Raw genomic sequence first — 12,816 nt, forward strand, 5'->3', positions numbered from 1 at the left:
TTTGTTACAACGATTTCATGAACCACGTGCTTGAAATGACATCAATTTTAATTTATTATTTAATATTAATTGCTTTTAATTATTATATACGATATTAATTTTGATTACTTAGTACTTCATTATTTTAATTATTACCTTTAATTAATTTTTATTCAATTTAATATTATTTTCCCTGAATTTTAAAAACAATCCCCACGGACGGGATTCCATCTCTTGCATAGGAGCCTGAGTTTTAAGCACAAAGCTATGCTTTATCGCTTCAATCTCGTTATTTGACACCCTCTTTGTTCGTTTGACTTATTTACACCACTGATGTCACAAGGCTGAAGGATTGCCAAATCTGCCTTGTCATGAAAACCGATCCATACTTTGTGCTTCCAAGATAGCGAATGAATACAAATCTTAACGACCAATCAGACCAGCGTGGCCCCAACTTGTCCGCAACAGTAGTAGTTACTGCTATGAACTGGAAATTACACAAACTCTTAAGAAGGGTTTGACTCCCTTTTTATTCCACTTTAGAAGTTACAGATGCGTTCACTTGACGCTCACAAACTACGCCGACCCGGCGGTTAAATAAAAAGAGAAAAGTACAACTAAATATAATTAACAGGATGCATAACTAATGAAGTCACTATCTACGAGGCTCTATAATTGCAACTATCTTAACCGCGTCCTAACATACAGCTGAGATTCAGCAAACTTTCGGATTGAGAAGTTGAAAGTTTCAACTAACTGCCGGAGTAGGCACACAGGCCTAAACGCGCGATTCTTAAATTTCTACATAGCAACCTTCACGCTCGTGAATCAAGAAAGCACACTTACAAACTCGTTTCCCTTCTATTTAACTCAAAATTACTTCTGCTAAAAATTTGAATACTCTGCGCGTTCTACTAAAATTTACATACTCTGGCATTGGCAATTCCAGGGGAAAGTAAAGGCTTGACAGGAAAGATAGCTTAAACTTAAAATAAATGTTAGTTAAAATAAATATAAACCCTACATTTGCCGCTGCCAGAATTTGGTAAACTTGGAAGCAGGTCCTAGAAACGACCCGTTGAAAAAGTTTCCACATTCTGATGTAAAACTCAAGAGCCCGGTTTACATAAAACAAACTGTTTTCTCAAAAATTAGAATAAATTTCTGTAGGTACACAATTTTACCATCTCTTCTTACAGGAACCTTTCCTGGTCTTCAGCAATCAATCTTTTCTCTTCCTTCCAGCATCTAGAAGGAATAAGTATCAGTATCTTCTAAATACATTATGATTTACACTTTCTTAACGCTGGATAAAGTTGTCGTTTTCGATCGTTTTATTTTCCTTAATTAACTGCTTAATTCACATTCATTCAAGTAGTCAAACATGAAATTAACTTTACCCTGGTTCTCCACCATGTGTGGTGTCAAACGGGAATATTCGTGTTTTAGTATTACAACACTTCCCCTAACCACAATGATTTGTTAGAATTCCAACAACCAAATAGACACCTTAATCGACATACTGAAACTCGATGAGCTATATTTAACATTCTTAAAATTCAAGTGTAGGTGGAGAACCCTACAAAACACATTTATTCTAAATTCCCCCTCATTCATCTTTAGACATGCAGGCTTTCGCTCTGAAGCAGCGTTTCCCAACCTTTTTTGGCCAAGGCACACTTGTCGCGAGGAAAAAAATCACGAGGCACACCACCATTAGAAAATTTTAAAAAATTAACTCTGTGCCTATATTGACTATAATAAAGTAATTCTGTTGAATAGGAATCAAATAAGCACAAAGAAAGTATTTTATAATTACTTTATTATGAAATATTAAGTAAACAGAATAGTGAAAAATTATAAAATACTTTCAGTGCGAAACCTGGGCCTGTTTGGCTGAACACAAAGCTGATATTCTGGCTGGAATCGAAGAAAGACACACACGTAGCTCTTCGTCAACAGTTCTCAGTCTCTCTCTGTATTTGGTTTTCATAGCAATCATGCTTGAAAAGCTAATCTCACACAGATATGTAGTGGAAAAAGGGAGCAATGTCAAAATAGCTTTGTTTGCCAGAAGGGGGAACTCCTTGGCAGTATCCAACCAAAAACTGTCCAAAGGTAGATCAGCGAATCTTAGCTTGCAACCACGATTTTGTCTCAGTTCAATTAGTTCCTCCTGCTCCTGTAAAGTCATTTCCTTTCCAACAACTGATGCTGAGCTATAAGGGTCCCTAACCCAGTCAAGGCATTCAGTGGAGACTGAAGAGAAATAAAATGACAACTTCTCCTCAAGAGTTTTTAAATGCTTAACTATTATCTCACACAGTGCAGCAGTGTGAACACCTTGCCATTGCATGGTGAGTGTGAACATTTCAAGATTGCCACTTTCCACGTGTTGATGCCAGAGTTGCACTTTTGAACGGAACCCATTTATTTTATATGTACTTGTAAGCAGGTTTTCATTTCGGCCTTGCATTCGGGTGTTCAATTCATTCAGATGATGAAATATATCTGCCAGGTATGCCAGCCTTGCACACCACTCATCACTTGCAAGCTGCTTTGCGTAATCTGACCCCTCATTTGTCAGAAACACTTTAAGTTCCTCCCGCAGCTCATACACACGAACCAAGACCTTGCCACGCGACAACCACCGGACCTCCGTATGAAACAGCAAGGTTTTATGCTTTGCTCCCATCTCCTCACACAAAGCTGCAAATATGCGACTTTTCATGGGTCGTGACTTTACAATGTTTACCATGCGCACAACGTCATCCAACACATGAACTAAGGCTGATGGTAAAGTCTTGGCTACGAGGACCTCGCGGTGTAAAAAACAATGCGTAATAATCACATCTGGATTTCTTTCCTTCACTCTGCTTACAAAGCCTTTGGTGCGCCCGACCATGGCTGCAGCTCCATCGGTGCAGACACTTGTGCAGTTTTCCCACTTAAGTCCTCCTTGTTCAAGGTATTCTGATGTGACCCGAAAAATTTCTTCTCCTGTTGTTTTTTCTGGCAATACCTTGCAAAAAAAGAAGTTTTCTCTAATTGCATCACCATCAACAAAACGCACATTAGCTAAGAGTTGAGCATGTCCACTGATATCAGTAGACTCGTCAAGTTGCCATGCAAATTTCTCACTGATACGGATCTTTTCCAAAACCACACTTTCGATGTCTGCAGACATGTCATTAATACGTCTGGAAATTGTGTTGTTTGAGAGAGGGACTTTGGCTATTTCCTTTGCTGCTTCAGGTCCGAGCATCTCCTCTACAATAGCTTTGCAGGCAGGAAGTATTAATGTCTCTGCCACAGTGTGCGACTTTTTTGTCTTGGCTATAAGTTCAGCAACTTGATAGCTAGCTTTAAGAGCTCTTTCATTTACCTTTGTTGTTTTTCTCATAAAAGTTGCCTGTTTCTCCATGTTGTCACGCAGGCGAACAAAATAGTCCACATTCTTGTTTTGAAGCAAAGGGTATTTCGTTTGGAGATGGCGTTTAAGTTTGCTTGGGACCATAGCACTGTTAGCTAGCTTTTCACCGCACACCACGCACAGTGGAGTTGGTTTGTGTTCATCTCCAGTGAAAGTAAATCCAACTGAAATATAGCTTTCGCTATATTGCCTTGCGCCAGAGAATTTAACCATCTTTGCTTTCTTTTGACCCCCACTCATACTCGGGCTCTCATCTGGCTCCAGATTTTGTTCAGAGTCCAGTTCTTTCCTTTTAAAAATCTTGTCCATCACTGCAGTATCAGTGTCTCTCTCCTCACAGCAGCCGTTGTCTCTCTGACACTGTGTGAGGCGTCTGCCTGCGTCTCATGGGGGCGGGGACACGGCGGACACTTGTCAAGATTGGCAGGGGGAGGAGTTATAGCACTGCACAGCGCCATGACCACCTATGACACTGGCAGGGGGAGTGACGGGAGGAGATATAGCGGGCGAACAGCACCGTGACACCCAGACCCGGCGGCACACCACGGTGCTTCAGACGGCACACTGGTGTGCCGCGGAACAGCGGTTGGGAACCGCTGCTCTAAAGCATGATTTTATCTGCTGTTTAAGACTTACATTTGATTTCATTTCTTTCGAGTATTTACTTTTAGCATCTAAAATTTTTATGCTTCTAGACTAAATTCTGCTTTTACATAATTTTCAAGTATTTACGTATATTTACAAGATTCTAATACATATGATTTTTACACTTTACCATAAAATGAATAAGATAAAAATAAAGTTTTACTTCACGCATTCTTCGCCAAGCTGGAGGCACTGAAACTAAACTTTTCATTAATACAAGAATACGAAGTTATTTTACTTTCGGCCAAATTTTGGCTTTCACATAACAGAATTAGTCTTTCGACCAACAGGAACTGCTTGCTCTTAGATTTTATACTTAAAGAAAATAATACTTTTGCCTTAGCTAAATAAAGTAAAACAAACTAAGTCTCAACCGAGACAAATTGACTTCCGTCAAAACATAGAACTTCGTATTTACGCATAACATTTCGGAACAAAAGAAAATTTATAGAAGATTTAAACTTATCTTTGATTTTCGATGATTGGAACTCCGACATCCTCTTCTGACAGAACTGATCCCACGTTAAGGAATTCATAGAGGTCAGTCATCGCCTTTGGGTTCTTCGAGTTTCGTCCATGGTGATTTTTCTTTTTCGCCCTCTGTACGCCGGCCTCTTGGAGTGGTAGTCTTCGGGTTCCTGTCTTTTCCGTTTTGACCCTGGACGGCTGGTCTTGGCGGCCTCCGGTCTGGAATCGTGCTTGAATTTCTTCTGTTGGTGGTGGTCTTTTCGTTCCTCCTTCTGTCTTTTTGTTCTCGTGAACGGCGGCCTTGTTTGCTCCTGACTATCTGGCCCTGGAAGTGGTTTTCTCGACGCAGAATTTCTACTGCGGGACGTTGTAACTGGTCTTTTCCTATTTCCCAAAGATTCTTTACGCGGCGGCTTTGATTTCTTGTATTTCTTGAATGCTGGAGTCTGAACATTTTCCTTTCTTCTTTTCGGGACCGTAGCATGACTTGTAGAAGGGCTAGGTTCCTCTTCTGTTCTGTGCTTCTTGGGTGGTGGAGCGGGTGGCGTTATTTCTGGACCTTCCACTTCTTTTGCGCTTGAGTCCTGCAAGAAACTGCACTTTTAAGGATTTCAAAATCCTTTTGATTATAATATTTTTTCATCTGGTCGGGAATTGCTTTACAGATTTCCCCTCTCTCGTTCTTAAGGTACAATACGACTCCTTTGATTTCCTGAATTACATAGGGGCCTTCAAATTTTGGAGTCAACTTTGCAGTAAAATTGTCTGGGGCACTTGATAAAGAAAATTTCCGCTTTAACACTTTATCCCCAACTTTAAAATCTGCTTCACGGCGTTTTCGGTCATAGTACAGTTTCTGTCTATTTCTTGCCGTATCCGAACTTTTAACCGCCTGGTCAATGAGTTTCTGTACATCTTTTTGTTTGAATTCTTGCTCTCTTTGTTGCACAAAGAATAATTTATCTAGTGGCGTAATTAACTTTCGTCCTAAAAATAATTCTGCTGGAGTTTTTCCCGTAGTATCATGATTTGCTGTTCTTAAAGCATAAGCTAACTCATTTATGTAGCCATCCCAGCGCTTGTGATGTGTGCTAACATAACTTCGAATTATTTTTACAATATTTTTACTAACTCTTTCTGCGATGTTTGCCTGTGGTCTATACGGAACCATTTTGATATGGCGTATGCCAAGTCCAGTGCAAATGTTTTCAAATATTTGGCTAACGAATTGTTTACCGTTATCGCTAATGACTTTTATCGGTGCACCGTATTTTAAAATGTATCTGTGTAAGAATGCATCTGCGACTGTTTTGGCTGACGCGCGTTTAAGTGCAACAATTTCTGTCCATTTCGAAAAATGATCTACAATTACTAAAGAAAGCGATTTTTATTTAACTCACTCTGGGGGAAAGGACCAAGAAGATCTATGCCTAAAATTTCATTCGGAAATGTAGCGCGAATGCTATTTAAGTACCCGGCCGGGCTGTAATTAATATCATTTATTAACTGACATTGATTGCAGGACCTGGCATACGCAGTTATTATTTTGTATAATTGCGGGAAATATACCGCCTCGCGTACCCTTTTTAAAGTCTTTCTGACCCCTAAATGACCCGCTGTTTGCGCGTCGTGTAATTCCTTCAAAATGCTTAATCGAAGCGAGGCTGGGATGACTGGTTTATATTCGAAATTTTCGTTTTTTGTTTTCGTATAAAATAATAAATTATCTATTATTTCATATTTTTCTGCTCTACTTCTTATTGAATCGATATCTGTGTGTTCAAAGCTTTCGGGGTCTTTCAAATACGCATAGATGATACTTCCAAACTCAGGATCAGCTTTCAATTCGGCAATAATTGTTTCTCTAGAATCTAAAATTTTTGAAGTCAACGCAGCGCATTTGAGTTCATTGCCTTCATCGTCCAGTTTTATACGAGATAGCGCGTCAGCAACATTGTTTTCCTTACCCGGTTTATATTTAATTACTAGGTTATACTCTTGAAGTTTTAAAGCCCATCTTATTAACCTGGGCGTTTGATTTTTCCCCGAGTAAAGTCTACCAACAGCCGCATGATCCGAAAAGACTGTTACTGGCGCTTTGCCGAAATAAACTCGAAATTTGTGGACAGCCATTAATACGGCTAATGTTTCTCTCTCCGTAGCTGTATAATTCCTTTGCGTAGGGTTTAAAGTTTTACTAAAAAATGCCAAAGGATGGCCATTTTGCATGAGAACCGCACCTACGGCATAGTCCGACGCATCTGCTGCAATTTCCAGGTTTTCGGCCCCTTCCGGGAATTTTAAAACAGGGGCATTGATGAGTGCTTCTTTTAACCTTTCAAATGTAGTATTTGCCTCTGCTGTCCAAGTAAATTTACTTTTCTTTCTTTCAATTAGTAACAACGGTTCAACAATGTTCGCAAAATCTTTTATGAACGACCGATAATAAGAACATAACCCAAGGAAAGAAGAAAGTTTCTTGGCGGTGTTGGGAGGTGGGAAATTCTTGATGGCTTTTATTTTTGAATCCTGAGTTTCTATACCCTTTTGCGAAATTTTATACCCCAGATATTTAAGTTCTTTAGTCGCGAACTTGCATTTTGATGCGTTAATTGTAAGACCGGCCTCTTTTAATAATTTAAAAACCTCTTCTAAATCTTTAATATGTTGTTCCAACGTACTACTCGTTATAATTATATCATCTAGATAGATTAAAGTCGATTTTCCTAGGACAGGCTTTAGAGCAATGTCCATAGCTGTCTGGAATGTTGACGGGGCCCCACACAACCCAAAGGGCATGCGTAAAAATGCATAAGTGCCCGATTTTGTGATAAAAGCGGTTTTATGTATGTCTTCGGGTCTCATAGCTATTTGATAGTAGCCAGACGTTAAGTCCAACGTAGTCATGTATCTCGTAGACTTAATCTTTCTAATAATTTCCTCTATAACCGGTAAAGGGTAAACTGGGAACTTAGTAACACTATTAAGCTTTCTGTAATCGATAGAAACCTCCAAGCCCTTTTATCCGAAGGAGGGAACTCGTTCTTTTTCCTACATAGTACGACTAGACTCGGGTACTCACTATTTATGGGCGTTATTATCTGGTTCTTCAACATTTCCTGAATGTGTTCTTCGATGATTTGTTCTTTCTGTTTATCATACCGGTAAGGTTTAGTCCTACAGGGTTTGTCGGCAGTTAACTGTATATCATGCGTAACAATTTGACATTTACCAGGCCGTTCTGAAAACAAGTTCGAAAAAGTGCTCGCCACTTGCTGGATGGCTTGGCTTTTATGGCCTTTCAAATGGCTAAGGTCGACTTGCGGTTGTTCCACTGGCTCCACCACCCTCCGATCCATTTCCAGCATAATTGAATTTTCCTGAAAATTCAGTTTGGCCTTCGCGGCCTTTAAAAACTCCATGCCTAAAATAAGTGGACTTTGCAAATTTTTTACCACAAAAATTAATACTTTAAGGCTTTCATTTTTTATCTGTATTTGTAATGATAATTTCCCAATACATTGACAAGTTTGTCCTTGCGCTGCTATGATTTCTGTGTTTTTATTTTTAAACAATCGTAACCTATTAAAATTCTTCTTAAAAAATATATCACTCATAAAGTTACCTTCTGCCCTTGTATCGATGAGGGCTTCTACTGGTACATCGCCAACCAGGACTTGTATAATCGGTAATTGTGAGTTCTTTACCACGACCGTATTTAGGTATCTTCTTGAGGGTTTTTTCGAAACATCCGGGGTCTGGACCCTGGCTTTTACAGGCCCCTCTACTCGTTTAAAGCTTTCCTTTCATATTCTGCCTTCTGGGTACGCGGACGGTTGTTTTCAAATTTCCTTTTTGGGCCTTGACCTTCGAGCTTCAATGAGTTAGCTTGATAGCTCTTTCCCCCATAAGAGCGATTTGTGTTTCTGGTCTGTTCATTTGAGGATTGCCTTCGGAGACCTTGAGAATACGATGCCCCTCTAGTTTTTTCCGCTATTCTGCGATTTTGGAACTTGACAGCCAACTCGAAGAGTTCCTACAAGGTGTTTGGGTTTCGAATTTCGAAGTAATCTTGAACAGCAGGTAGCAATCTTGGTAAGATTATTTCAATAATCTCCGCGTCGGGTTTCTTCCCATACAGCATATCCGTCAGCTTAATTTTTCGCAGAATAAAGTTCGTCAACTCTTCTATATTTCGTTGATAAAAACTATACAGTTCGGCTTCTAGCTTTGCTCGGTCTTTCGCTATGGGGAAGGCCTTTAATAATGATCTTTTGAAATTTTCAAAGGTATATGTTTGGCCTCCGAATTCCCCTAATAAAAATTTGCCTATATTCTTCCACCATAGTGAAGCCTGTCCTCTTAGTGCAGACTTGCAATGGCGACTTTTTGTCTTTCAGGCACAGGGTATAGCTGGAAATGATTTTCTAGGCCTTCTAAGAATATCGCCTCCGAATTTTTTCCGTCGAAATTGACGTTTGGCTTGATTGATGCTCTCATTTTCTGGACCAGGTATCCAAATCCTTCTAATTGGTTCATGATTTCTTGTTGTTGGACTTGTACAGGAGCTTCAATCCAGTTTTCGGCCATTTCAGTTCGAAAAGGGTTCGGGCGCCAATGTGGTGTTGCGTGGCCCCAACTTGTCCGCAACAGTAGTAGTTACTGCTATGAACTGGAAATTACACAAACTCTTAAGAAGGGTTTGACTCCCTTTTTATTCCACTTTAGAAGTTACAGATGCGTTCACTTGACGCTCACAAACTACGCCGACCCGGCGGTTAAATAAAAAGAGAAAAGTACAACTAAATATAATTAACAGGATGCATAACTAATGAAGTCACTATCTATGAGGCTCTATAATTGCAACTATCTTAACCGCGTCCTAACATACAGCTGAGATTCAGCAAACTTTCGGATTGAGAAGTTGAAAGTTTCAACTAACTGCCGGAGTAGGCACACAGGCCTAAACGCGCGATTCTTAAATTTCTACCTAGCAACCTTCACGCTCGTGAATCAAGAAAGCACACTTACAAACTCGTTTCCCTTCTATTTAACTCAAAATTACTTCTGCTAAAAATTTGAATACTCTGCGCATTCTACTAAAATTTACATACTCTGGCATTAGCAATTCCAGGGGAAAGTAAAGGCTTGACAGGAAAGATAGCTTAAAATAAATGTTAGTTAAAATAAATATAAACCCTGCAAGTGAATCTAGCACCAGAGTGTCGCTATGGTAAACAAATACTAGAGTGAATTTTAAAGAATGCATTTATTCTATTGTGGTTTATGCGCTGTCGGCGAAGTAGACTTAATTCAATCCAATAAGTTTAAATGAAATGCAAGAAAAAATGCGTATAATTTAATATTCCGTACAAGGAAGTCATGTGGTGAACACATCAGATATTTTGGTTTGACAAAAGTAATATTTATTTTTACAAATTTAATTTTTACTTTTCGCCTTTTGTTGTTATTACATTTTTAACTTTATTTTTTTACAAAAGCAATATTTATTTCCATAAGTTTAATTTTTTTTTTTTCAGTTTTTGGTTTACACAAGTGCAATTTTTGTTTGTTCCCTAATGTATTTTACTTCCAAACGTAAATTTTATTTTTTTTCTTTTCTTTGAAAATTTTCTTCTTGTAACATTTTTATTTTACCCTTAACTTTTTTCCCTTGTTTTAATAAAAAACATGTTGCTATATTTCCATTTCTCCAAAAGTAAACTTATTTATATTTATCTGTCTACGAAATTTGAAGCTGGAATTTACATACATATAACATCACTTTGGACAGATAATATTTTCTGTAATATATATATATAGTTTAACTGGAATACCACATTTCTTACTTTTTATAGGATTAATACTCAGAACTTTCTCTTTTAATGTGTTGTACTAACTATTAATGACTGTATTAACGTTTTGGCCAACTATGCAAAACTTCGTGGATTCTCTTTTACACGTCTTACTTTTATTCAAAGGATTCACCAAACTGTGTCTGATAAATGTAAATTTTAAACTTTCCATTTACACATTTACCTTTACATTTAACTTATAAAACATATTCATGCTTTATTTTTGATTCCTTTCCCTCAAAATAAATACAGACTTACACAAATTTCGTTATTGCAAGACCTACTGACTTTGAACAAATCTTGAAACGAGTAATAAATTTTCATGGTATGAAGTCCACTCAAACATGCATGGGGCATTTCTACCAAGTTTAGATACGTACCAATAGTACTTCATTTCTTATTATTTTACTGTACAGACATTTATACGTATATATTCAGAACACTCTCTTTTATTCAGTAAGATTCATTGATGCTACAAACACAAAATTTGTTAATTCTTTGAAATATTTTACAAAAGATATCTTGGATTTTCTTGGACACATCCTACTTAAATCATCAAATAAACACTGAACCTTGATTTTCCTTCATGTGAAAACGTCACTCGGATTCTTAATATGATTCCACCATTTACCGCAGCACTTTATAAGCACTACTATATTTGAACTTATCGCAGCCTTACTCTCTGAACAAGGTACAGAAGATCGAATTATTTTTTAACTACAGAGAAGAATACCCACATTGTAACGTATTATTTTAAATTTAAATTATAATCACATTTGTGAAGGAGAACTCAATGTCTATAATACACAGGAATTAATATTCAGCCATGGAAATGAAACTTTGTTGCCTTTTTCCCAACTTGGAATGTAAAAATTTCTTAACTCAAAATATTTTTTCAACCACTAAGTATGATTATTAATTTTTGATGAGTCTTATAGCTTTTTGACGTATTCATTGAACTTAACTGAAAGATGCCCATATTTCACATTGACAATAATTTATTTAGCACTGAACTCTTACAGCCTCTTGAGAACGAAATTTAATTTATCATACCCGACAAATAACTCTTACATAGTTATGATACATTACATGAAATATTGAGTAGAGTTCCAAATAATGATCCAACATAATAATTAACTTAAAAGATGTAACACAGTCATTTTAAGATAGAAATTTCAAACTGGCATTGCTTAATAATGAACTTTTACGGCTCTTCTGACATTTACCTCCTCATAGATAGTAAATAAAATTACACACAAATAATCATACATAATAGGTAATAATGACTGAATCTCCATATAATGATCTACTGTAGTCATCAACTTTAAAAATTTCAGCGCATTTTGATATGACTTATCATAAGAAAGACCACACTTTCAAAAAAGCATTATTTTAATTAAACATTGGAGCCACACAGTCCTGCGCACATGTATAACATTTTTATTTATCATGAACATGACACATAATAAGTAAATAAAATATATTTCACAAAGTACGAAACACATTTCTCTTTTAACCGGCTGTAGTCTTAAGAAGATATACATGCATAATAAATACCATTCGGTATTAGTGTTCCTCATTTCTCCACGCATTGTTTAAAATATATATGTTCTTTAAAAGCAGTTAAACAAAATTAAATGCAAGTCTTCAAACAGGAATACTTTACAAATTAGATAAACGATTGGTATATAATGAACTTAAGTGATAAATACAGAAAAGCATGTAAGGACCAATAAACAAAATGTATTCGAGGAGAACTTTTTAATATAAACTTGCTCTATTTTTGCACATGGGTTGCATTTTTCGTTTCAGATTAAGCAAACATTCAAGATAATTCCTGTATAACTAGGGATTTTATTCACACTTGTTAGTAATGTAGTTTATTAGAATAGTGGCAGATATATAGGAGAAGTATGTCATATCCATGGAAAATATTTTTCCCAAGCCAGACTTTAACAGTGAAATATAAAATGGAATAAGAAAATGCCATATTTCCAACAAAATTAGTAGCTGAGTATGCAAAACATGAACAAGAAATGAATATTTTTTTCTGAAAATGTTCCGAATGAGATATGTCAGGCATAAGAACCTTGACTAGTTTCATGAACAAAGCATGAAAAATAATGAAACATTTTTAATTTTATTTTATTTGTAGTACATTTATTTATACCAAAATCTTCCATTTGGTTGACTGCTCATTTAGGAATAAGTTGATAAATCATAGTGATTTTGTGTCTTAAAGCTTCAAATTCAGAAATATTACAACTTCTGAAATAATACAACTCAAAAGCAAGAACATTAAAACGACAAGAGTAACTGTAACAATATACTATAAGCAAGCGAACGTGATAAATTACTCTTTTCTTGATTTTAATGAATTCATAAATCGGTAGCAAAATTTTAATGCACTGTATATGAACTATGAATTTTTTTTTC

The 12,816-nt window shown here is 36.8% G+C and overlaps 1 protein-coding gene across 1 annotated transcript; it reads right to left on the reverse strand.

The window, feature by feature from the left end:
- Positions 1–1,849: 1,849 nt before the first annotated feature.
- LOC118202466 (zinc finger BED domain-containing protein 5-like) lies at positions 1,850–3,721 on the reverse strand. The gene is made up of 2 exons (XM_035374651.2): positions 2,302–3,721; positions 1,850–2,238 (listed from the first exon to the last, which is right to left on the reverse strand). The coding sequence occupies exons 1-2, from the start codon at positions 3,719–3,721 to the stop codon at positions 1,850–1,852; spliced, it is 1,809 nt and encodes a 602-aa protein (XP_035230542.2).
- Positions 3,722–12,816: the final 9,095 nt, after the last annotated feature.

The sequence above is a fragment of the Stegodyphus dumicola genome, chromosome 10 (assembly GCF_044657685.1).
Source record: "Stegodyphus dumicola isolate Sdum_Otavi_A_Nest chromosome 10, ASM4465768v1".
Taxonomy (NCBI): domain Eukaryota; kingdom Metazoa; phylum Arthropoda; class Arachnida; order Araneae; family Eresidae; genus Stegodyphus; species Stegodyphus dumicola.

Coding starts and splice junctions, on each gene's coding strand:
- LOC118202466 (XM_035374651.2), bottom strand. CDS start 3,721: ATGGACAAGATTTTTAAAAGGAAAGAACTGGACTCTGAACAAAATCTG. Junction 2,239..2,301: donor TGTTCACACTGCTGCACTGT/GTGAGATAATAG, acceptor ATTTCTCTTCAG/TCTCCACTGAATGCCTTGAC.